The following is a 25192-nucleotide window of genomic DNA, read 5'->3' on the forward strand; positions in this document are numbered from 1 at the left end:
TCCTCATCTTGGGAGGCGGCGGCGCAGCGCCGGGCTCTGCGGGCGGCAATGGTGGCACTCACCAACCGCGCCGCCCCGGCGTCCCCCGCGGGTCCCCCCGCCGCCGAGTCCACTGCTGTCCCCAGCTCCTGCCTCGCGTGTCCCCGTCGCTCCCACGCACCTCCAATAAACGGTGACGGCGTCGGCAGCCTCTGTCCGTGCTGGGGACGGGGAGCGGCGTCGAGGGGACGAGGGGACGGGAGCCGTCGGGGCCTCGGTCTGTGTGGAAAAGATTTGGGGGGAAAAGACAAGAGAGGAGGAAGGTGGAAAAGGGGGGGGAGGGAGAAGGGGAGCCCGGCAGTGCCTGGGACCCGCAAAGGTGGGGTGGCAGCGGCCACATCCCCTGCCCTGACCCCCCTCAGCTCCTGGTGAAGAGGATGGAGCCCACAGACCTTCGGGGAGGAAGCTCCTCCAGCGCATCCTCCGCCCGCACCCAGGGGCAGGAGCTTTGGGGGTCCCCTTCACCGTCTCCTCCACGCTCTCCCGACGCAGAGAGCCCCCCCGGCAGCGGGACCGTGGGGCTGGATGAACCCTCCGAGTCCTGACCGGAGCCTGCCCCGGGAAGGAGCGGGTTCACGGCGGGTTTAATCCCTGCGGGCTCCCAGCTGCCGCGCGTGACCGGCCCTGAGGAAGCCCCCGGCCGACTCCGGCATTCCCGGGGGAGGCAAAGTCCACCCTCCTCCCACAGCCCCTTTGGAAACCTGCCCTTTGCTCGGCCGAAGGGGCAGGGGGGACCCGAGATTCCCTGGGGTTCCTGATGCCGGGGCTCAGGGGGAGGCGGGTGCTGGGTCCTCCCTGAGGGAGGGGGTAAAACGGGGGCCAGGATGGGGGTGCCCTCGGCCACGATCCCCAAAGCCCCTCCAGAGCTGGGACCAGCCCAGAAGCAAAGAGAGTCCATTCTGCCTCCGAGCCCCCATCGCACCCCGCAAAGGGATGAGGCGCCCAGCAAAGGTTTCCAGCCAGGACCCCCCTCCCTCCCAGCCCCATCCAGCCCCCCCGGCCCCGGCACTGACCCGTGCCCGGGAGGAGCCTTTGCTCTTTATTTTTCCGAGCAGCCCCTGGGCATTTCTCCTTCCTGGCAGCAACACAAAGAGTGGGCGAAACCTGACGCAGATTCTCCTAATCCAGGGTTCCCTCCCCAAACCACATCCTCCTCCTGGGGACAAAAGAGCGGGGACAAACCCGCCTGGAAATGCCAAGTCCTCCATGGGCCAGTAACGGTGATGCTGGCACCGGGTCTGGGGCCTCTTCTCCAGAGCGAGACCCTTGGGGGTCACCTCCTGCCACCCCTGTCACAAAAATGGGGGGAAAAATGGAAAAAGCAGCATTCCCAGCCCTGCAGCATCCCCTTACCTGCAGGAGGACCCCTGACAGGAACGGCTTCAGGTTCCTCCTCAAACCCCTGGGAGAAGGGAGGAATCTCTTGGGGGAGCTTTTGGAGCTGCACACCCCCAGAACGGAGGGACCCAGCGGCAACTCCCAGCCCGAGACACTGTGCAAATTCCCTAAAACAAGGGATTTCACACGGGGAACAAGTCCTGGGAACATGGGCGTCGCGCTGGGAACGGCCCCTGCCCCAGGGTCCCCTCTCCCTGCGAAATCCGTATCTGGCCCCAGCGACGCCGGGGGCAGGAACAGGCTGCCCTGACATCGCATGGGAGCAGCTCAAGACGTAATTAAACGTTTCAATTCCCGAATTAATAGATTTTGGCTGCGGGAAGAGAGTGGTTTTCCCTCCTCTTCACTAATTTAACGTGAAGGTTTCTCCTCTGCCGCTTGTTTGGGAACTCCCGAACCCCCCGGGATGAGCGCGGAGCAGCCTCCCCCCGGGAAAGGCTCTGGGACAGAGTCCTCACCCCAAAAACCTCGACTACAGAGACACCCCCCAGCATCGATCCCCAACAGGTAGGGTTCCTCAGGCCCAGCCTCTCCCCCCAGCCCCGCTGCGCTCAGAGCCCCAAGAGGTGGAATTCCTGCCCGGCAGCGCCCGGCTGGGCTGGGGACCCTGCTCTGCCCCTCGCGGGGCGTCCCCGACCTGCAGGAATTCTCCCAACTTTACACTTTTGTCTTTTCTCCCACCTTTTCTCGGTGTCGGAGCCCCAGAGGGAAACAAACGCAGAGCGGGAGGGTTTTCATTCTAACGTAGAACAGAGGCATTTATTGCACTTTAGAGACATCTGCTCAGTCCCAACGGACAGGACCCCCCCGCGCCCCCACAACATTGGGTTTAGAACAACGGCCACAGCTCCAGCGCCCACACGGGCTGAGGGGACCCCGAGGGGACCCCCAGGGGGCACAGGTTTTATACAAAGTCAATTCAAGAAAAACCAACTCAAACCCAAACCACCAGCAACTGAAAAAGAGCGGATTCTGGGCCTGGCAGCCAGCACCGGCGCGGCACGGGGAGCCCCTGGGAGGGGGGAGTTTGGCTCCAGACCCCCAAAAGGAACATCCTTTGGGGGGATGCCCCTGAACAGGCCACGCCGACCCCCCAGGATTTGCTTGTGCCTTCCTCGGAGGAAGACTCCTGTGTGTTTTCTCCTGCCAGTTAAAACACAGAAGGCAAACACTGGCCTGAGCCCCCTGAACACGCAGCCCACCACCTCCTTCCGAGCCTGACCCCACTCCCAGTGCTCCCAGTGCCCCCTCCAGCTGCCACAGGGCAGGACCTCAGGCCAGAGGAGCCAGAGGAGCCGGCTCTCGCTCTGCCGCCAGCACAGACCCGGGATCTGTCTCTAAAAAGCTGCCAAAACACCCAAACCCGCTGGGGTGGCCCCGGGGACCCCGCGGTGGCTGGTGCTGCTGGGGACCTGGTCCCACTGGAGCCCTGGGCTGGGTCCTCCCCGTCCCCGCTCTGCCTTTCCTCCCAGAAGTGCAATCCCGCTTTTTATCCCTTCCTATTTACAAAAAACACGGCTCTGAACACGGGTCACCCCTCCCTGGCCAGCGCTGCCCGCCGGGGGGGCCCGGGGGGGTGCTAGGGGGGCCCCGGGGGGACGCCAGGCCCCACGGCACGGCGGCTGTTCCTGCTCTATTTCACGGTGACGGCCGAGGCCCCGTGGATGGACTCCATGACGGCTGCGAAGCGGCTGCAGAGGTCGTAGGGGGAGTTGGGGCGGATCTTGGGGGGCTCCTTGAGGACGACCACCTCGGTGGAGCAGTCGAGGAGCCGGGGCAGCAGCTCGCCCAGCTTCATCTGCAGCTTGGCTGTGGGGGGAGAGGGGGACAGTCAGCGCCACTGCAGGCGGCAGAGGCCCCAGGAGCTGTGACACCTTTCAGAGAATCACCTTCCAGCGCTGAAAACTGCCCCTCTCCCACCGGCGGGGTCCCACATGGGTCCCGCTTGGACCTGGAGCCCTGCCACCCACCCAGGACTCAGGACAGGGGTGTCCTGCTGCCACCCGCCTGCCCTGGGGACAGTGCCATGTCCCACCAGGACACAGCCACCTTCCCGTACAAGGCACTGGACCGTTGGCAGGGCAGAAAGAGCCATGTGTCCTCAAGGTGACACTCAAATATTGACTTTGCTCTTGAAGAAGACAGAGCACCTTTGTCACCTGTGGGAACCATAGAATTGTCCGGGCTGGAAGGGACCTTTCAGATCGAGTCCAACCATAAACCCAGCACCGACAAACCCACCAAAGCCATGTCCCTCAGCACCACTTTCCAGTCCCTCCAGGGATGGTGACTCCACCACTGCCCTGGGCAGCCTCTTCCAATGCCTGACAGCCCTTTTGGGGAAGACATGTTTCCCAATATCCATCCTAACCCTCCCTGGCACAACAGGAGGCCGTTTCCTCCTGTCCTGTCTGACCTTACAGCCTGGGAGAGCTCAGAGCTCGGCAGGCAAAGGCTGTCTCCAGGAGGGGACAACATCAACGCGTCCCTGGAATGGGGCAGAGCAGCAGAAAGGGGTGACACGAGGCAGCTCCCAGGGTCTGGGAGCACATGCTGCCTCCTCCTGTTCCTTTAATACTTTCTGTGTCAGCAAACGCCATTGCTGTGAGCCCCAGAATGGGAAACGTAAATTTATCCATAAATTTACCCAACTTCTATCCCTTACCACAGTATTTTGAGAATAAACCTCTGTGCTTTTAGCTCATTTTCCTGTACAAGTTCCCCTCTGCTAATGACAGCCCCCCGTAACGGTTCCCCAGCCCCTCACACACAGGCCACGGGGGTCAAAACCAATTCCTCTTCACAAAAACGACCCAGAGGGGTCACATGGGAGCCCCACTCCTGGCTCCAGAGGGAAACAGAACAACAGCCACTGAACCGAAATTCAGCCCTAAAAGGACAAACCTCTCTGCCAAATGCCAAGACCCCCTGAATCTGCTCCCCCTTCCAACCTGTTCCCTCTCCTGAAGAGTGGCTGAGCCTGCTGTCTATGGGGAACCCTCCGTCAGTGGGACAAACCACCACCAGACCCCTCCAGGTAATGCTGCCCATCCCTTAGAGAGCAGCTTTTCCCATTCCCGGGTGGAGGAACCCTCCCTCAGCAGCTTCTGTGCAGAAAATGATGAAATTCTTCTCTATGACACTGGGTGACCCAAATACGTTTCTCCTCTCCCACCAGAAACGCCCCAACGTGCCCTACCCAGCCCCACACCCCGCAGAGCCGCCGTCCCTACCGTCCATGTCCTCCCGGCCCAGGTAGGAGCACCAGCGGCTCCTGGTGGCCTCCAGCGCGTCCAGGTCCTCCCTGGAGATCTCGAAGCTGCTCATGAGGTGCATGCAGGGGATGACCAGCTCGTTGAGGATGCCCATGCCCTCCGCCACCCCACCTTCCTCCCGGCTGATGAAGAGCGACGCTGCCACCTCGTTCAGCTTCTGGAGGGGAGGCAGAGACAGGGAGGGTCACAGGCTGGGAAACACACACACTCACACACACACGTCTCATTAGCTACAGCTGGTATCTCTAAGGCTGGTTTTAAGATGCCAAGACCCAGCGCTGCCTTTGCCCACTCCCCCCCCCGAACGGCGCATTCCTTCACGGAATTATTATTCCCTGCATTTCCCTGCCCCTGCTGGCGCGTGGCGAGGGGCAGGAGCTGGGCAATGGGCCCCACAGAGGCCACTGCAGAGGCCGCAGCAACCACCCAGCGTCAACTGAGAACAAATCCAATGTTATGCTGTTCTTTTCTCCCCCCGTGGAAAAGGACACCATCTCTGGCTCAGAGAAAAAGCCCTTAATATTAGAAATAAACATTAGGGAGGGGGGAGGAAGGGAAGGGACAGAGACCGACCCAAGCAGCGAGTGGGACCCGTTGTGTCCCCCCACCCCGGGCCCCGGCACCCACCAGGAGGCAGTTCCTGCGGTACAGGGCGATGAGGGGCTCGCTGACGCCGCGGCGCGGCCCCTTGCGCAGGAGCCGGGCGTTGCTCTGGTAGGCGTGGAGCAGGTAGGTGAGGGCCTCCCGGTACCTGCGAGAGGGGCAGCTCACAGACACTCGCCACATGGCCCAAGTGGTGGCCAACATCAAGCCCGAGGGCAAAACCCACCTCCTTGCCACGGCAGAACCGAACAGGCGCTCTACAGTGAGCAATTAACGCTCCTTTTCGGCCCAAGTGCAAAAGGCTTCTAATTTATAAACCCCCGGAGGGAGAAGAGTGCAGGGACTGGGGCACCACGGGAAGCCCCAGCGCCTCTGGCCCAGCCTCTCCTCTCCCTGCACTTGGTGGGTCATGGCCCCCCAGCTCAATCCTGGCTCCATCCAGTGATAATTTGGAAGCCGGGTTATTTTCCAGGCTGGGAAAATGACTTTTCAAACTACAAACCCTTCATAAAATGGCACTTCTCCACACCACTGTTAATGCAATATACACTTTCTAAACCAGTGATGGCTAAAAAAAAAAGACCCCTTTGCAATTGTTAAGAGCCTGGAGCCCTCCAAGCGTGTGCTCACACAAAGCAGTGTCCAATTCGAGGCAGTTTAACATTAATACAGGAGTCCAGAGGGAAAAAAAAGAGTGATGGAAACTGTTCCTGCAAAGCCACCTCTGGACGTGAGGACACAAAACCCTGTGTCATGGAGGGAAAAATGAGGGGAAATACTCGGAAACCATCAGGCAGCCACAGCCAGTCCCTCGGTGTAACGTTTAAACCCTTAACCAAGGCTGACTGGGGGTCCCAGAAGGGACTGGTGGCCAGTGAAAAGCGAGCCTCCTGGCCTCAGGTCCAAGCCTGAACACAAACTGCCCGTCACAGGGCAGGAAGAAGAGGTTCTGCCAAAGTTCCCTCCGCTCCTCGGCCGCAGCCGCTCCTGAGCCCGCAGCGAAGAGGGAGGCACTCACTTTGCGTTCTGGTAGAGCTCCAGCCCCGTCAGCAGGTACACCGAGACCTTGCGGAACAGGCTGTAGTCCTCGTGCCAGCGCTGCGGGGAGGAGAGAGCAGGGCCATCAGCATCACCCCCTGCCAGCCTGTGGGTCTGGCACCCCCTCCCCACCCCAAGGCCTGTGGGGCTGTACCCTCTGCAGGCTTTGCACCTCCTCAGTGACAAACCAACCACAGAGAAAGGCTCTCTGGTCCCTCACCTTGTACTCCTCCATGTCCACGTCGTCGGGGCCGATCTCCCTCAGCTTGGCTCGCGCCACCTTCATGATGCTGATCGACCTGCCACATGGGAAGAGAGAGAGACTCAGCACCACGGCCTCTGGCTGGGAAAAGCCCCTCCTGGAGCCGCCGGCACCAACCTCTCGTCATAGCTGAGGTTCCTGTCGGCGAACTGCTCGAGCAGGGTGCGCTCCACCACCTGCTGGGGAGCGTTGTTCTGCAGCAGGTAGATGAGGACGTGCTGCAGGCGGGTGTCGTTGCGAGGGCTGGGGGTCTCCTTGGCCAGTAGGTAGAGCCGGGAGTACTCCTCGTGGAACGCCTGCAAGGGGACATGGCGGTCACCCCCCTGCCACCGGAATGCCACGCACCTGGCCTGAAGCTGTCCTGGCACCACCGGATTCCCACAGGAGATGCCCGTCCCATGGAGCAGGGAAGCCTGGAAAATCTCCCACCCACCTCCAGGTTTGGCAGTGCTCGCTCTGCCCAGTCCCTCCCTCCGAGGGGGGCTTCTCGAGGACACGTTTCACGAAGGAGGTCCCCGTGAGCATGTTCAGCACCAAAACAAACATTTCACGAGCGCTGGCTTATTTTCTGACGATGCACTGAGGCCCCAGAGATGAGATTCTCAAAGGCACGCAGAGAAAATCTACGTTTCATTACCCAGATGGAGAGAAGTGCCAATGCTCAAAGAATAAGCCAAAAAAATAGTGAAAAGTAAAAAAAGAGGTTGCTGTTTCTGCTGGGAGGAGGGAGCGCTTTCTTACAAACTCTGAAACTCATTTAGAACCAAAGACGTTGTCACAACAGAAGAGCAGTCACAGAAAAGTGGATGAAAAGGTCTTTAACCAGGAGAAAAACTGCACCGATCGTTCCCTTCCCATTCCCTCCAGGTCAATGCTGCATGGATTCCCCATGCCCTGAGAACAGACACCCCTACTCTGGGAATTAGCCAGCAAACAAGATACCTTAACGAGCCCTGCCTCAGACCCATCGCGATCAAAGGTCTGCCGGGCTTTTGCAATGGCCAGGATGACGCCTTGCATGGCTGGGCTCAGCATCACCTTCCAGGAGGGCAGGAGAAGACAGCCCACCAAGGGAGACAGCCGGAGAGAGGGAGAGAAGAGAAGGCAGGGTGAGGAGAGGGACACAGACCGGAGGTGTAAAGGGAGTGGTGTGGATATGCGGCGGGACAAGCTGCCTCTCACTCCCTCCAGCACACACACCTCACATGCAGGGGGTTAGCACCGAAAGGCCCCAAGGGTGGTCACTCCGAGCCTCGAACTCAACAATTCAGGGGGTGAGAAGGCAAAGCCACATCCCCGGGCAACAGAAATGAGAGCATTTACTACACGTGTGAGTGGGGTTAGAGCGAGACCCCCCAAAGCACCTCACGCTGTTTGTGTTAATGGCTGCAGAGAGACACCACACTGGGTGAGGGGAGCAGAGACGCCTGTCGATAAATTAACACCACCAGGATCAATTCTGGTACAGCCGTGCCACAAAGAAGGCTGAAAGGAACAACGTGAGGATCTAACAGCCCAGCGCTTCTGCAGAGCTGCTCTTCTGAGGGCAGTCAGAAGGGGAGTGACCGGATTTCTCCATCTCCACACCAGGGAAACACACTTTTACAGGGCGCCGTTCCCTGCCAGACTGTAGCACCCGACGTGCAAGAAGCTTGGTGCTGGGTTAGTGCTGGGCAGTAATTAACCCCTGCGCCGGGATCACTACCTCCTCGTTATACCCGTCTGCGTCGGACCTAACGGGGATCTTCCCCACGCTGGGGATCTCCACCTCCGAGAGCCGTGAGCGAGCCGGGGCAGGGGGCTCTGTCTCGGGGGCGTCCTGGGGGGGCTCGGCCTCAGCCTTCGCTGGCTCTGCCTGCTCGGGCTGTGGCCAAGCAAAGAAAGAGGAAACAGAGTGAGAAAAACCACAGGAAAACACAGAGAGCAGAAGGGACAGAGCTACACCAGGCAGAGTGGCATGGAAATGGGAAAAGCAGAGGGCTGCCAAGAGGAATGACACAGGGAGGAGAAGGGTTTGTGTCCCGGGCTGAGCCCCACCTCGCAGAGCGCCGCCTCCACGCCGTTCTTCTTGTAGGCTTCAGCCGTGTTGGCGATGGCCTGGGCTGTCTGCTCCTGGGACATCCTGGCATGCTCCGAGGAGAGGCAGCGCGGGCTCTGCTGGCAGGTTGAGGGCTGGTCTGGGGACAGAGAGGGTGTTAGTAAGAAAACAGTCACATTTACTCTCCTCTCTTGCTCTAGAACATTCCGTGGCTGCTCCGTGCAGTGTTCACCCGCTGCTGCATCCACCCTGGGGCGAGGACTTGTCACCCTCAGCCTGTGTGTGCCCTTTCCTGTGGGGGTGGCACATGCCATCAAGGATGGCCAAGGAACACTTCCCTGCTCCAAAGGACAGACCTTGAATGTTTTCTACGCCATAGTTATATAAAAAAAACCCAAAAAGGCCTAGAAGTGAAATGAGATTAGCTCGTTGTGATTAAATGAGTGGAAAGCAGCGTTTCTGGTGAGAAGCTGGGAAGGATGGCCATGGAAAACCAGCAAAAGAGCCTCTTCCATGCCAGGAGAGCCCCCCCCCGAGCTGCAGCCACAGCTGATCCCAGCAAAGCCGTGTCTCTGACCCTCTGGCTGTCGTGGTTTGGGAGGTCAGACGCGGCATCACCTGGTCCCGACTCAGAAGAGAGCTCCTGCGACTCGGACGCGGGCGAGGGCTCCATCTGGGGCATCTTGCAGGACTGCTCCTCCTCCCACTCCTCCGCCTCCTGCTCCAGGCGCCAGTTGTCCTCCTGCAGGTAGTGCCTCAGCTCCGGGGACAGGGCCTCCAGCTCCTCCTGGGCCTCCGCCGCCCCCTCCTCCCCACCTGCAAGAGATGGGGATGGGGTCAGGGAGCACTGACACCACAGGCAAAGTGCCCAAGGGATAAATGGGGAAAAAAACCAGCTTTCTACTGGCTTGGTAATTTAAGGTGGTTCCTAAGCAAAAGTGCAAAAAGAAAGACAAATCTAGAGTTATCCTGAACAAACCCCAGTTTTGTTCTGCCACTGGATGGCATCTGTGAGAGAGAAATTGCAGAAACGGAGCCTGTCGGTGCAGGAGGTGAGAAACACACCCGTTTCCTGGGCCAAGAGCTGGGAAATGCAGAGTCAGCCCCAGGCACCGTATCCACAGCACAGGGTGCCAGGGAGGGAGCCACAGGGATTCCACAGGCATCCCACCCCTATTTCTCAGTGCTTCTTAGACCTGCTTCAATATCCAGCTGTAAAACCACACAGACCCCCAGCAGCACCAGCCTTAGACAGGGCTTAACATTTATCGAAAGCAAACAGCAATTCTCCCCACCAGATATTTCTTACACACCCCTTGTGAAAGCAGATCCTCTTTAAAAAACAACAAAAAACGCATTAAATGGGGGAAAAATGATGGGTTCCTTTCAGAAATGGAACTGTCATAGAAAGACGGACAAAGACCAACCCCCAGATCCTCACCAGCCAGATTCAGCCCTGAACACAACGACGGCTCTCCATTGTTCCTTGCTATTTATTACAGCAGAATGAACCACGCGTGAAATGATGAGGTTCTTCTACAGCTGCTGCCATGGAGAGTGCCACGTGCAGGATAATTTCTGCCCAGGACTATTTATACATCGGCTCCGCAAACGGCCTGAGCTGCCGCTACCAGCGACTCGTGCGCCAGGAAAGGCCGCGCGAAGCCAGGGCTGCATTTGGGGTCGAAAACCGAGGTGCTGGGATAAAACCAGGAGAAATAAAGCAGGAGGTGTCCCATGCACCCTCAGGAAGGAACCTGTGAACTCTGCATGCAGCCCCCAGCAAGAGAGGGGTGTTAGAAGGGACAAAGGGGCAGCTGCAGCATTTACACTGGGGAATAACACCCCCTTCTGCTCCTCTTCTCACCAGAACAGCTCTTTTACCAGTTTTCAGCCCTACTGAGGACTGAGAAATGAATTCATCATTTCCCTTGTCTGGGGGTGAAGTCCTCTGCATCGTCAGAGGAGAACTGAGCCAAAGAGCAGCCCAGGAATGTAAGGCCCAGGAGGGACAGGAAGGCACAGAGAGGTCTCAGAAGCGGCAGTTGGGGCCGCGGTACCTGGGAGGGAGCGGGACACGGAGTCGCTGATGTACATCAGGCAGTAGGCGCTGGCGTTCCTCAGGCCGCCGAAGGAATCCCTCTCCAGCTCCTCCCAGGACGACTCCGTCACCGAGATGTCGTTGTACTTGAGCCAGCTCTTCCGAGGCTGGTGGTAAACGAAGGCCCAGTAGTGCCCGGCGTTGGCCTGCCCCTCGTGCACCAGGACGGCGTGCAGGCGGTAGGGAACCTGCACCCCACGATCAGACAGGAGCTCAGTCAATTAACTCTTCCGAACCCTGTATGGATGCACTCACAGCCGTAGCCCAGGACAAGACTCTGGACTCACATGGGAAGCTTTCTACTAAGTGAGAACTGACTTTTAGGGGAAAAGCAACAAGATCTTCATAAAGAATCCTTTCTCTGCTTCATCATAATATTGGGATATTTTTTACATACAATAAAGTATATAAAGTCTTGGAACTGGATGATCTTTAAGGTCCCTTCCAAGCCAAACCATTCTATGATTCTATGAAGATGGACAACTTCAGCAGCGACTAACACAGGAGAATATCAGCATTTACCCACTGAGGTGGTGTCTCTCACCTGCTGCAGAAGGGGGTCGCAGTACATGTGCTCCATGGAGAGCTGGACTCTGGCAATGGACTCCTTCAGATCTGTGCCCAGGAGAGAAATACGGAGACAACAGTGAGGATTCCCCAGGCTCTGCCACCCCTCTCCCTGCAGAGCGTGACGCCTCGCAGTAACCACCCAATAGAATCATAGAGTCATTGAGGTTGGAAGAGACCCTTGGGATCATCGAGTCCAACCATCTACCCTACTCTACAAAGTCCTCCCCTACACCATGTCCCTCAGCACTGCATCTAAACGGCCCTTAAACACAGCCAGGGATGGGGACTCCACCCCCTCCCTGGGCAGCCTGTTCCAATGCCCTATCACTCTTTCAGTGAAAAATTCTTTCCTAATGTTCAATCTAAACCTACCCTGTTGGAGCTTGAAGCCGTTCCCTCTCGTTCTGTCACTAATTACCTGTGAGAAGAGACCAGCACCAACCTCTCTACAGTGTCCTTTCACGAAGTTGTAGAGAGTGATGAGGTCTCCCCTCAGCCTCCTCTTCCTCATACTAAACAGCCCCAACTCCCTCAGCCGCTCCTCATACGATTTGTTTTCCAGCCCCCTCACCAGTTTCGTTGCCCTCCTCTGCACTCGCTCCAGCACCTCGATATCTCTCTTGGATTGAGGTGCCCAAAACTGGACACAACACTCGAGGTGTGGCCTCCCCAGTGCTGAGTACAGGGGCACAATCACCTCCTACTTCTGCTGGTCACACTATTTTTGATACAAGCCAGAATGCCACTGGCTTTCTTGCCCCCCTGGGCACACTGCCGGCTCATGTTCAGCCATTGTCAACTAGAACCCCCAGGTCTCTTTCCTCCAGGCAGCTCCAGCCACACTTCCCCGAATACACTCAGCACGGGGCTGAGCTGCACCAGAGCAGCGGCAGGTCGGGGTGTGACAGTTGGGGACACACCAGGGGATCGGGAGGGACTTGGGTTCAACAAGAAACCCGGAGCGGAGACAGCGGGGCCAACCTTGCACGTCCTGCTCGATCTCTGCCCTCCAGCGCTGCAGACAGCCCTGCACCAGCCGCAGCTCCTCCTCCGACACCAGGCGAGGAGCGGGAGGCTCCGGGGGCTCCGGGGGCTGGGGGGCCGCGCTCCATCCCTGCTGCCGAGAGGGACCGGCCGGCAGCAACGCTCCCTCCTCAGGCCCAGTGTCCGGCCTCTCCAGGACACTGCGGAGCAGAACCCAAGAGATGGACAGGCTTTTCAATCTTTCTTTCTTTTGGTAAAGAATATGAAATAAACCAAAGAGAAGCTGCTCCAGAGCCAGAGAGGGATTTCCCTTCCGGGAGGGTACAAAATGTACAGAGAACAATTAAACTGAAAGGAACAATTAAACGATTAAACTGAAACTCGACCTTAACAGAGCAAATTAAAATATTGGACAAATAGAAGCTGAAATTCTTGCAGAATCCTGTGAGCACAGAGCCACAAGGAGCAAGTGTCAAAATTCCTTCCCTTACTACTAAGAAACTCAAGTATTTACTTGGCTTAATTCAGAGTGCAAACCAGCCATGCTGGCCAGGCTTGTAATAATCCACTGCCGCAGTAACTTACTGGGCGATGAAGCCAAAAAAGGAGTAGCCTCCCCAAAAAGAGCACACAGCTGAACTCAGAGCTGATGCTCAGACAAGGAATATGGTGATGTGTTTGGAAAAGGAGAAGGAACAGGGCAGATCCACAAATGGAGTCCAATTATGAGCGGAGCAGGGACTGACTCCTCTCACGGGCATGGCTCGGCACAGCATCGCTGTCAGGATGCAAACCCCAGCGTTCAGCTGGAAGCAAAGCCTTCTCCTGTGAGTGGCCTGTGTTTCTGCTCACTGACCTGTCCGGAGGAGGGGGCTCGGCGTGGGGCTGGGGGAGTGCTGTCCCAGGGCCCGGCGCAGGAGGGACGGTGACCGACGGCTTCGTGGTGATGAACTCCAGGACGTAGCGCAGCATCTCGGGCAGCGGGAAGCGCGCTGGCCCCGAGCCGAACTTCAGGTACCTGCAGGAACGGGCAAGGTGGTGCTCAGGGGGAGGAACAAGACCGTTTGGGACTTCCAGGCAGGGATGGAGCCGGGCTCAGCAGGGAAGGGAGGAAGGGAAAACCCAGGGGACGCAAAGGGACGCGCTGACGGAACACCCTGAGAGCCCCAAGGCCACCAGAACTCAGTCCCGCTCCTGTCACAGCAACAACCCTGGAGACACTGAACTCCATCCCAGCTGGGGAAAACCAGTGGGAAATCCAACCTCCTGGCTGTGCACACCCCAGATCTCTGCCATCGACCTCCTGCCCTCTCCAGTTAACAACCCAAATGCCAGGCTGGAGGGGACATCCAATGTAAGAAAGGAACATCATGCCTTTTTTAATGTATTACTGGGCTTCCTCAAACTGCCATCACAGCCCATGGTGACAATGGTAATAACTGAAGAGTTTACTCCTGTCAGGGAATCAGTACTGTCCAGAAGCCGTCACACCCAGGCGCTGGGTTTTGGAAGCCCATTTCCTCACCCCACACAAACCCGGCTCTGTCTCTCCCACAGGGAAGCTCCTGGAGACAGATGGTTTGCAGCTCCTGTGGGGCACACAGATAGATGTCATGGGCCACTGACCTTTCCAGCTTCTGCTGCAGAACCACCATCTCCTCCTTCAGTCTCTTCATCTCCTCCCTCTTCCTCTGAACGAGCTCCTTCCTGCAGTAGAGGTACCTGGACAGAGAAACCCAGAGTGTCCCCCAGAGACGTGTTACTTCTTGCATCCCCAATCTGTCCGCAGTGTTTCAGAACCTTTCCTGGCTCGTCCACACAACCTTCTTAATTTAATTACAGTGAAGCAGTGGCTGTGGATGTGCCGTAGAGGAGAACTCACCTGTCCATGTAGATTGTCTGGGGGAACTCCAGCCGGGTGTGGATTTTCTCGGGCTGCCCCAGGGACTGGTTGAACTCGAAGCGGGAGAGCTCGAAGGTGAGGACGGGTGGGAGTTTGGTGAACCAGCGCTGGGACGGAACCAGAAACGCCCCCGCAGGGACCTGCTTTAAGGTGGCTGCACAATGGCACATTTCCCACCGATCCCAAATGATTTGAGACTGATCCTAAATGTCTGCCTGTAAACACTGATTTAGTCTGTAATTTCTTTATGGAGTCACTAGTCAGAAAGCCAGATTTTATGAGATTAAAGTTTCCGCCTCCCTTGTACATTTTTACCCTGAAAAAGCCTCATCGCAGCTCAGAAAGCTCCTTTTCCTTGCCTGGCACACCCAGAGAGCCCTTTTCCAGCGTGGACACAGGCAGTGATGAAGGACAGCACAGAAGCCCTCGAGCGGTGCCTGATTCCTCACCCTCCCTCGCTCCATTCACAAACTGCTCCATTCAGGAGACTCCAAGAAGGAACCCACTCTCTGTGCGTTTCACACACACTTTCCAGGAGCCGAAAGAAAAACCCTGGCTTGGATTTACACCCCCTCTTTCTCCCTGGGATCCCAAAAGGCTCCAGCACCTGCTGCCCAGGATCCCTGCCCCTCTTCAGCCAATGTTCCCTGCAGACCAGCAGCAGGTCATCAGGCTCCTTTTCCTCCGCAGGAGCCATTAAGATGTCCCTGCCACGATAAACCTGCCCCATGCCAGACTGAAACAGCATCTACATCTACAATATTTACATCTACAATATTTCCAATGAAGGCGTATTTCTTTTTTTTTCATTATTTTTGTAAAATCTTTGGAAGGAAGCAGGCAGGTAGCGGCGCGCTTTGCGAAGCAGCCCCATCTCTGGAACAAGGGAACACAAACGCAGAGCAGGAAGGATTCACACTCCCATTATCTCAGAGAAATGCGAGTTCTCGTTAACCCGCTGCTGCTCTGCGCCCCGGCCACTCTCCAGGCTCTCAAAAGAGAAAATCCACCTTCTTCCCTCCGGCCCCTTTTCCCTCCAGCCACCACCTCCCGGGAAGTGAAATCCAGATGCAGATTTCTTAGAAATCCCACCAGAGCCTCTTCCTTCTGTCCATACAGACACGGAAGGATTCAAACACCTCCACCAGTCCAGTATCCCTTATTTTTTGGAAGAGAATGTGGAGGAACTGGAAAGCTGGGATTGAGATGAACCTGCCCAATGAGCTCCCTATGATCCATAGTCTCTGCGGACACCAGTGTCACCCGCAGCGGTTGGAAACACACCAGGAATACCAGCAATAAGCCTTTGAGTCCAGAGGGGACAGGGCCCTCTCCTCTGCCAGTCTGACCCCCAGCAGCACATTTTCCAGACGTTCTCACAGAGCTGAAGTACCTCTCCCTGCCCTCTCTACACCAGACACATTCCAAAGTGCTATTTCCCACCCTGTAGGATGCTGAACACAATGGGACACCTTCACTTTCTCCTGTGCTGCAACTAAGGATTTATGATTGATTTGTGATTCACGAGATTTAAACAAAAAAAAAAAAATCAAAAATAAAAAATAAATCAGCATGGTGAGAAGAATGGAAATGAGGAGAAAGGAAAACACAGAGCGTAAGAGGGAGAGAGACAAATCGCAAATGGCATACCAGAGAGTTATGCACTGTACTGATACCCTCCGAAAATAGGGAGGCAGAGGTTCTCCCCTGCTCAGGGACCGGTCGGCTTCAACAGAAAGAGAGAGACTTGATCACACGTGCGTCAGAAGCAGACGTTGGCCTTTTCAATTTAAAGGCAGCTCCTCGAGCTGGTTATTCAGGAAGCATATCTTTACAAACATGCGAGGACTCGGCGTCTCGCCGCGTCACACACATTTACGTGAGATTCCGGAAAATATCATGTATTTAATTCTTAGGGAACATTTACAATTGCCATTTAACGTTACCAGAATACACTGAGACACCCCTCACTGTGTGTGTTGCATTTTTTGGCAGCAGGTAACCAAAAACTCAATGAAAACCAGTAAAACTCACCTCCTGTCCGTAGGTGACCGCCTGCGCCCCATCCATCTCCCCCTCCACCATGGCTCCCTCCAGGCACTCGCTCAGGTTATGGTAACCGTTGACCTGAAGTGGGTACTGACCAAAGGTTTCCAGCTTGGAAAAGGTCTTGCCTGGATGGTGGAGATGATACAAAAGCCATGAGCTCACTGGAGAGAAGAGGCGTTCGCTGTCAGCACCGCTTCAGAGGCCAGAACGGACCCACGTGTCGCTGTATGCACGTCTGCCAGGGAGCGCCGGTGAGGATTTCATGCTCTCACAAGACACACTTTATAAATGTTACTAACTGTTTGCAAGTTTAAAAAACTGGGCAGTTTCATTAGGAACGTGCACAAAAGCCTGTGCCATCGCAGCGATAAACCCAAACACTCCAGGAGTGACCCTGCCAAAGCCTCACTCACCCTCGTGGACGCCCTCCGTCAGGAAGGTCCCGTAGAAGAGCTGTACCATCGGGTTCTCAGATTTGTCCCCAGGGCTTCTGAAAGGAAAGCACAGGCTCATTCAGAAAAGCCCCGGTCAGAACCTAAGCCTTTACCTGGGAATTGCCTACAGCCAAAACTGAGGTTTACAATCTAAGCACAAGAGGGGCAGGGAGCCTCTCAGCTGTTTTCACACTCAAAAGCACTTTAGAACACTCACAGGAAGGAGGAACAACAAAAAAAAAGTTAAGGCACTACCTTTTGAAAAACAGTTCCAAACACCCCGATCTTTGCTCTGCAGTGGTGCTCTGAGCTCCCCTAAAGCGCCTATTTACTCTCCAGGTCATGGGCACTGAACAGCCCTGTGCTTACGTGCAGGAAATTCAGACACAACACCTCAGAGGTGTATTTTGAGCTTAAGGAGCATCCTTAGTAAAATAATAACTCTTCCCTCTCATTTACTCAACGCTTTCATGTAAAGGCCTCTCATTTATTAAGGCCCTGCATTTAAACCCGTTTCTCCCCAGCGTGGGGTCCCACTCCTGAGATGAGCAGCCACTCACTTGACGTTGACAGCGAGCTGGAAGGCGTCCTCCAGCCAGTCCAGCAGCTTGTGTGTGAACTCGCTCACGTCTTGCTACAAGAGAGGGACAAGGGGAGGGTCAGAGCTCGCCCTGAGCAGCGTTTTCACCCTCTGCTGGATCCCAAAGCTCCAGGAACACCCCAACTGGTGCCACCGCACCCGCCAAGAGGAGCAGGAAACCCAAGGGCTGGGCTGGTTTAGAGTGATAACAAGACCCTGCTCGTCTCAAAACCAGAGCAGAGGAAATCGCTGCCATCGCGACCCAACCACCCAGCTGGTGCTGGCAGAGCCCTGCTGCGCTGCTGGTTAATTAGCGAGCGCATGCATCCCGCCTAAACGAGCCTGGGCCGGCTGCTTGGCGGCTGCCAACCGCAGGAAGAGGCTCTGGAGGGAACAGCAGGAGGGAGTGGAACAGGATTGTTGGCTGGAGGCTGCTCTGAAGGAAGCCAAGGGCTTTGTGAGGGGTTTTACCTGCTGCTCCTCGGCAGAGCGGAAGGCGTCCCGCAGCAGCTCCAGCGCTGCAGTGGGGTCTACAAACTTTCGGTGCGTGCCCAGCATCAGGGCGAACAGGCACTGCAGCTCCTGCATGAAGGCGATGTTTCTTTTTCCCTGCAGGGCAAAGAGGAGAAACGCCAAACCCCTCCTGCAACTCCACGAAACGGAATCTTAACCCAAAGCACCACAGCACACCCCGTGCAGGGCCCTGAGAAGGGGACATCAGAAGGGACACAGGCAGACACACGGGCGGTGCCGTTCCTGGGGATCAATCTGGTCTCCCCACAGATGCACTGGAGAAAAAATATAGCCGAAACAAAATCTTTAGGGAAAAGAGTGCCATAAGTAAGAGCTGCTAAAACAGAAGGCAAAAGCCAGTGAATTTATGAGTTTATTCTGCACTTGAGCCTTGCCAGAGTAGCGAGAGCACACACGAAAGCACATAAAGCAAAGTCTCTTAAGTGGCGGTGGCCATAAGCTGGAATGATGTAACCACCAATGCCTTTTTCTTTAGATATTTTCTAACTCCCCTCTGCTGACTGCTCTCAGAGGGTGCTGGGGCTCCAGGACCTTCAGGCTGGCTCAAAAACCAGCTCTGCCACCAAAGAACTTTTATGGGACAAATGTCCCCCTGCCCCACAGTCAGAAGCTCTAGAGAAAAGCTTTACAGGAAGCACCCGATCTTTTCCTACAGCGATTCTGTCTTTGAAAAATATTTCCCAAATCGATCTTTACCGCAGCCTGACAACTGGGAAGCCCCTACCACAGGCCCTGGGCTCTCGGGCGGCCCCAAACTAAATGTGCTTGGAGGAAGAGCCCAAGAGTTTGCCAGGAGAGAGGGAAAGGGGAGGGTTTTACCCGATGGGAACTTACAGTGCGGCTGCGGCAGCTCTCCAGCACGTTCTGCGGCAGGGAGTACCCAAGGACCAGCCTCCGAAATTCCGGCAACTGAAACAGCGACTGGGAGGGAAGGAGAGGGAAGAGCAGTGGGTGTCTGCAAGGGCTCGATGCCCCGCTGTCACTCTTCTACTCCTCATCCCTTGCTGGCCCTCGTGCCACTGAACAGGGGTTTATAGAGGGAGCGGTGGAGGTGCTGGGTCAGCACATTAGTACCACCACCACCGTAACCTCCTCCCACCATTTCCAGGCTAAATACCCCCATTTTAGGCAAGAGTGTTCTATTCTGCATCAGCAAGCTCAGAAAAAGCACCCAGGGAAAAGTCACAGTGGGAAAGGAGCCCGTCTGAAGGTTTCTTACTCCCTCTCCCAACTGGAGACACACGATGAAAGTCCCTTGGCTGGTGTGAAATGGGTGAAAAGAGACAAATCTGCTCAGCTCCGCTTACTGTCGTCTCTCCTTGTTTAGGTGATGGCTAATAATACCCACTGCCCAGCTGCTTACTCACTCAGTGTGCTCCATCCACTGGAACATGATACACCGGGCATTACGGAGCCAACAATAACTGCAGCAAAATTAAATTATCAGCTCCCTTTGCTGGGGAGCTGCTGGTGGAGCTGCTGGTGGAGCTGCTGTCGCTCCCTCAGCGCTGGGATGTCGCTGCACCGGAGGGGACGTGTCGGTGTCTATTTTTACACAAAATCCATTTAACCGCTCTTTGGCCCTTTCTGTGCTCGCCCAGAATAAATCCCAATCACACCAAATACAACCAGGAGCCTCCTTTGGGCAGGGTCTCATTCACCCCCTGCAGCTGGTGCCCACGGGACAGAGCCGCTGCGTGTTTGGATCTACCGAACAAAGGCCGTGCCTCCGGGAGCAGCCACCCCAGCAGCTCCCCCGTGGCCTCACCTGGATGACGGCGCTGAACCAGCAGGTGTTGCCGATGTTCTTCATGCCCACGGGCCAGTCGCCCACCCGCCTCCAGTCGCTGCCCTTGGGCTTCTCTCCCCACACCTCGCAGCGCTTCCTCTTGGGGCGATTCTTGCTCTCGGGGGAATGCGCTTCCAGCGGCCTGTGCCGAGAGATGTGCCCAGGCCGTGAAATGCCAGCTCCCCGCGAGGGTTTATAGCTCTTTTGCAGTTATCAGCTTAATAATCCACTTACAATACCAATTTGAGGACCCACTGACCTTTCTGCAGCCTCTCTTTCCGCAGCCGGAGGTTGGGGCGATTCCCGTGCTCTGAAGGTGTCTCCGGCGCGGAGCTCGTCCCCGTGGCCGGGGGTGCGGGCTAGAAGCGGAGGCAGCACCCTCGTCAGTTTTCCCCCAGGAGCAGGCAAACTTCTTTTTTTTACACTTCGCAAATAGGATTTTTGGATTTATAAGAACCTGATTTTCCAGCTCAAGCTTTAAATACAAATCCCTTGGCTCGGATGGTGCCAGGGAACCCAAAGAGCCATTGAGGGAGGACAGGACAGACCCCACAGCCCTGAACCGGACGGGTTTCCTCACAGCAAAAGCAGAGCCCAAGGGAATGCTCCAAACCTCTGTGAATAATCAAGGGGAACATCAGGGGCTGCTGGTATTTGCCTTGACATCAGTGTTGAGAACTGACGTTGTTTTTAGAAATAAAGGGTTTCAGTAAAACCGGCACAGTCACAGACCGGCCTGCCTTCGCCCGGCTCTGAGCCACCCCAGGCTCTGGGGAAGAGGAGAGAGAGAGGAAAAGCAGCCATTCTGGAGGAGGTGGAAGCCTCACGCAGCAGCACAAGGGCAGCCCCACGGCTCCGGGTGATGCTTCCAAGCTCCCAGCTCAGACTTTTGCCTTTATCACTGTCTGGTGATAGTGTCACTTGGGAATGCTCCAGTTAACGGATGTGTCGTTAGCAAAAATGTTTAAAGAAACTATTCTCAGCTCCCGCAGACTGCCATGACACTTTTTACACCTAAACGTGCCAAACTGAGGTTCTGCCTCAGGAGCTTCCTGGGATTTCTGTCTTACTCAAGAGCAAGTGTTTAAACCAGCAACAGCTTTGTAACTGATGTCTGCTCCACAAACACTAGTAAACCACTACTGAGCCGCTTTCCCGGGAAGGTTTCACTCCCCAGCTGCCCTGTGGTGAGCTCTGGGTGAAGCAGGAGCCGTGGGACTCACCGGGAGGGGACTGTTTGCCCGCAGCGCTCCCTTCCCACGGAGCTGGCTCCGCCGCCACGTCCCCCGCCGGCCCCTCCGCGCGCTCCTCCGTCAGGAAGGTGACAGCCTCCATCAGGTCCCCATTGGCAGCCTGGCAGAAGGAGAGGGCAGAATCCACGGGGCTAGTGTTAATTCATCTACATTTTCATGACATTTAATGCACCTGTGGCCATCAGCCCTGCTGTCCCCAGCCACGGCTGAGAGCAACCTGCTGGTGACAAGCAGGAGGGAGAAAGGAAAATAACAAAGGGTAGGGTGTCTCTGTCACTTTGGCATTGTTAGGGGGACAATCCAGACCCCGTTAACTGACTTTGTTTCCCCCCAGGAGATGGAGCGATCGCAGGAGGCCTGACGCGCGACAGGAAGGGGCTCTGGCCCTGGGAGAGACTCGCAGGAACCAAACGCTCTGGGGATTTCAAGACGTTTGTCTTTTACCCAGTGAGGCTTTTCCTCAGACCGTCCCCAAGGCCTGAGCGCCTTTACACTTAGTCTGACCTCTTCTCTATGTTATTTCTGGATGAAACATCTAAGAATTTCCTTAAATGAGCCTCTTGTCTATTTTCCTGCAGTGCCCTGTCTGCCTCCTGAGGGAAACACAGGCCGGGGCACACACCTGGGGAGGGATTTACCCTCCGGCTCCCCCAGGAACCACCTCATCCCCCACCTCACACTCTGTCGCTTCCACAGGCCACGCACGGGCCGTTTTAACGAGGACGGGCTCCTTATCAGCCCGCAGAGCTGCCAGCGAACACGCGACCCGCGCATCGCCTTCCCTGAGAGCCTGAACCCGCCTGGGCCTGGGGAGAAATTCCCACCCAACAACCACAACAGGCACAGACCTTGAGAGCTGCCTGAAGGAACGCCGAATCCTGGATGCCCGTGATCTCCTTCAGCTGGTTTAGCAGCATCTGGCAGTCCTGGGAACAGAGAGAGATGAGGTGAGGGGGGGAGCGGGGCCGACACGGCGCCGTTCCCCCAGCCTTGCCGAGGGCTCACCGCGGGTTCGCTGCTTTCCTCCCTTTTTATGGCCAGACTGACAGGAAACCCCGCTTCCCCGACGGCAGCATCAGCTCGAACATCACACTGGGGTTTTTCTCCCCCTAAATCCAGAGAGTAAGGCCCAGCCTGTTGTCTCCCGGGGAGGACGTCCCGGGGCCCGTGGGAAAGGCGATCCCTGCCGCGGGATGCTGCGCACCTGGGGGGGCAGGGGCACCCCGTCCCCCCACGGCCATGGCATGTGCAGCGAGACATATAAGGAGGCGGCAGCTCCCCGGGCATGGGCCAGCAGCTATTTCGGGCCGGCCGCACATGCCATTTGTGCGTGTCATTTCTCCCTGACAATGAGGTGTCAGGATAAGGGCCCGGGGGGCGGCTGGTGCCTCTCCTGCCCCCACACGCCAGCAGCTCCAGCTTTGGTGAGATCCTCGCTCCAAGCCACGATCCACGACCTGCTCTTTGGCTGCTCCAACCATTTAAAAAAATGGATTGCAGAAGTTTTCTGTACCAGACCACCGACCTCTGCAGCCTTGGCTCACCGCAGGAGCCGGCTCTGTGCTGACCAAGCCATGGGCATCTCCAGACAAGTGGCCACCAGACACATAAAATTTGAGTTTCTACTTACTCTCATCACAGGGAAAAAAAATCAGGTGCTTTTGTGCCACTGGAGCACAAGTTCCACCCAGAGAGGAGGAACTCAGCAGCGTTCCTGAGCCATCCAGCCACGCTGCTGGTGGATGCTACTCCCCGCAGAGACAGCACGCACCCGGATCCACGGTGAAAACCAAAAAAATCCTACATTATTTTCCAGTGGGAACTCCCCCGACAGGTTATTCATGACGGTCCCACCTAAAATACTGCTTTTCTCAACTTTTACAAGAAAAAGCGTGTGCGTGTGTGCTCACACCCCCCTCCCAGCCTATCCCACAGGTTCTTCCAGCCCCGGGAAAAGTTGAGAGGCACGGGCAGCCCCCGGCACGGGGAGGAACGGGGCCGCGGGGGCACAGGAGGGAGGCTGAGGATGGACAGATCTCACAAAGACAAACCTCTTCTCTCACGCTGCTAATTCTGCTGCCGGTGGTGCCGTGCCCGTGGCTCACCCCTCCCAGCGCCGCGGGGCAGACTTTTCCATTGGAGAAATAAACCACCCCCCGCGCTCATAAACGGCACCACAATAACGAGCTCCGAGGCAGGACAGGGCAGGCTTCTTTCTGCTTCACCCAAAGGAGGCCTCCCCCAAAAGCCGACGGAACCATAAAAGCTAATTACTGATCTGCCGCTTCACGTCACCCCGTAATATCCTAACCATCTCCAGCACAGTTTTATCCTGCCTTTGGGAAGAAAGGTGTGAATTGACAGCAGAGAGCTAACCCTGGGCAACCAGTCTGGTGAGGCTTGTGGCCAACTACCAGCCCACACCAACCACCGGGAACCACACTCCCCGCAACGCATTGGTGAAGTTTTTGGGGAGAACGCGTGGGTTTGTCGCTCCAACTCGTCTGGCTGACGGCCGTCTGAGGTTACGCGCCGCGGGGCTCGAAAACGAGCTCCGGAGGCGGTAATTAACACCAGCGTGCCGCCGCTATTAATACACAGTGCGCTTGAGAAAACAAACCAGCCCAAAGTCCTACCTGCCGGAAAAATAACCACCCCAACCTAAATGCTGTTAGTATTAAATTACAGCAACAGGAGAGGCACACAAAACCGAGAGGCCAAGAGGAAGGAGACCTCTATGGAGAAAAACGACGACAGGGTGGCCAGGGAGGGGGGAAAGCGAGAGGTTTTGCCATTTTCCTCGCTCCAACGCGACGCACCACGCTCAGAAGCGGTTTGTTTTGACGAGAAGCTGCAGGCAGGGACGGGGGGGGGGGCAAGGGGGCTCCAGAAATAACAGAGTGAGGAGGAGGAAGGTGGCAGCACAGAAGGGGGAGGCAGAGCCATGGCCTTCAGCCTCCGCACCTGGGCTGCCCTTTCTACCGCAGCAGGAAAATGGATATGAAGAGGGCTAAAAGGCCGGAGGCGGCAGCGGGAACAATGCCTGCGTTCCCGACCCAGGCTTTTCCGAGCCCATCTCCATCGGGAGGTGAAGCAGCGGCCACCGAGCTCTTCCTCCATCAGCGCTGCACGGTCCTGACACCGTCCCCGTGCGAGCAGGGAACGGCCACACAAGTGCAGCCTCTAAATGCACAATAAAAAGGTCAGTACCCGAACACCAGCCTCTCAGGAGCATCTCTTGTGTCCTGAGGGGGCAGAGGTGCCACAGAGACCCCTGTCTACATCGGGCTGGGCTGCAGCTTCCTGGGCACCTAGCATGGTGGAGTATCCCTGGGTCCTTATAGAGAGGATTTATGCAGAGCCCAGGGGTTTAAGAGCAACAGTTTTTGTTAAGGGGGTACCAGAGGCACTGGTTTAGGGAAAGGAGGATGTGCATTCCTAGAGGAGACCTTGTAAGAAACCATCCTGAGTTATCACAGGGGGATCCCCTTCCCCATGGAGGATCACAGAATTTAGGTGAGATGGGAAGGGATCTTAAAGATCATCGAGTCCCAACCCCCCTGCCCTGGGCAGGGACACCTCCCACCAGCCCAGGTTGCTCCAAACCCCCTCCAACCTGGCCTTGAACCCCTTCAGGGATGGGAGACACCTCCCACCGGCCCCAGGTTGCTCCAAACCCCATCCAACCTGGCCTTGAACCATCTCCAGGGATGGGAAACACCTTCCACCAGCCCCAGGTTGCTCCAAACCCCATCCAACCTGGCCTTGAACCCCTTCAGGGATGGGAGACACCTTCCACCAGCCCAGGTTGCTCCAAGCCCCATCCAACCCCTCCTTGAATTTGTAACTTAGAGTCATAGAATGGTTTGGGGTGGAAGGGACCATCTAATGACCTGGTTCCACGGGCAGGGACACCTCCCACCAGCCCAGGTTGCTCCAAGCCCCCTCCAACCTGCCCTTGAACCCCTCCAGGGATGGGGCAGCCACAGCTTCTCTGAGCAACCCTGGGCCAGGCTCTCCCCACCCTCACAGCAAACAAGTTCTTCCTAAATCTAACTTAAATCTCCCCATTTTTCAGCTTAAAACCCTTCCCCCTCCTCCTATGGCTCTGGGGAGTAAGTGTGGGGGGGCCTGGAGATGTGTGGGGCTGGCGAGTAGGTGTGGGGGGCCGCAGGACATGGCGTGGGGCTGGGGGTCAATAAAACTACATTTCCCGTCGTGCCCCGGAGGGGGAGGCGGGGCTTCAGTGTCAGTCAGCGGGACGGGGCGGGGAACCTGGCCTTGAACCATCTCCAGGGATGGGAAACACCTTCCACCAGCCCCAGGTTGCTCCAAACCCCAT

The 25192-nt window shown here is 56.6% G+C and overlaps 1 protein-coding gene across 11 annotated transcripts in view; it reads right to left on the bottom strand.

Moving 5' to 3' along the window:
• Positions 1–2168: 2168 nt before the first annotated feature.
• USP28 (ubiquitin specific peptidase 28) overlaps positions 2169–25192 on the bottom strand; it is a 36738-nt gene continuing 13714 nt past the window's right edge. For 6 of the 11 annotated variants that reach the window (XM_014949583.1, XM_014949582.1, XM_014949577.1 and 3 more), the window contains 25 exons: positions 21699–21776; positions 20821–20950; positions 19857–20021; positions 19577–19739; positions 18643–18729; positions 17746–17883; positions 17255–17328; positions 16674–16750; positions 16246–16385; positions 14191–14318; positions 13935–14030; positions 13165–13326; positions 12306–12508; positions 11299–11369; positions 10714–10942; positions 9272–9469; positions 8653–8792; positions 8321–8479; positions 7558–7653; positions 6733–6911; positions 6574–6652; positions 6334–6413; positions 5340–5463; positions 4671–4869; positions 2169–3246 (listed from right to left, as the gene is read on the bottom strand). In XM_014949583.1, the coding sequence (XP_014805069.1) occupies positions 3071–3246; positions 4671–4869; positions 5340–5463; positions 6334–6413; positions 6574–6652; positions 6733–6911; positions 7558–7653; positions 8321–8479; positions 8653–8792; positions 9272–9469; positions 10714–10942; positions 11299–11369; positions 12306–12508; positions 13165–13326; positions 13935–14030; positions 14191–14318; positions 16246–16385; positions 16674–16750; positions 17255–17328; positions 17746–17883; positions 18643–18729; positions 19577–19739; positions 19857–20021; positions 20821–20950; positions 21699–21776 (3371 nt within the window). In that variant the 3' untranslated portion in view covers positions 2169–3070. Of the gene's footprint in view, positions 3247–4670; positions 4870–5339; positions 5464–6333; positions 6414–6573; positions 6653–6732; positions 6912–7557; positions 7654–8320; positions 8480–8652; positions 8793–9271; positions 9470–10713; positions 10943–11298; positions 11370–12305; positions 12509–13164; positions 13327–13934; positions 14031–14190; positions 14319–16245; positions 16386–16673; positions 16751–17254; positions 17329–17745; positions 17884–18642; positions 18730–19576; positions 19740–19856; positions 20022–20820; positions 20951–21698; positions 21777–21855; positions 22153–25192 lie in introns of those variants that run through there. The other 5 variants (XM_014949578.1, XM_014949579.1, XM_014949581.1 and 2 more) reach the window with 4 other exon arrangements.

The sequence above is a fragment of the Calidris pugnax genome, unplaced genomic scaffold (assembly GCF_001431845.1).
Source record: "Calidris pugnax isolate Ruff unplaced genomic scaffold, ASM143184v1 scaffold180, whole genome shotgun sequence".
Lineage (NCBI taxonomy): Eukaryota > Metazoa > Chordata > Aves > Charadriiformes > Scolopacidae > Calidris > Calidris pugnax.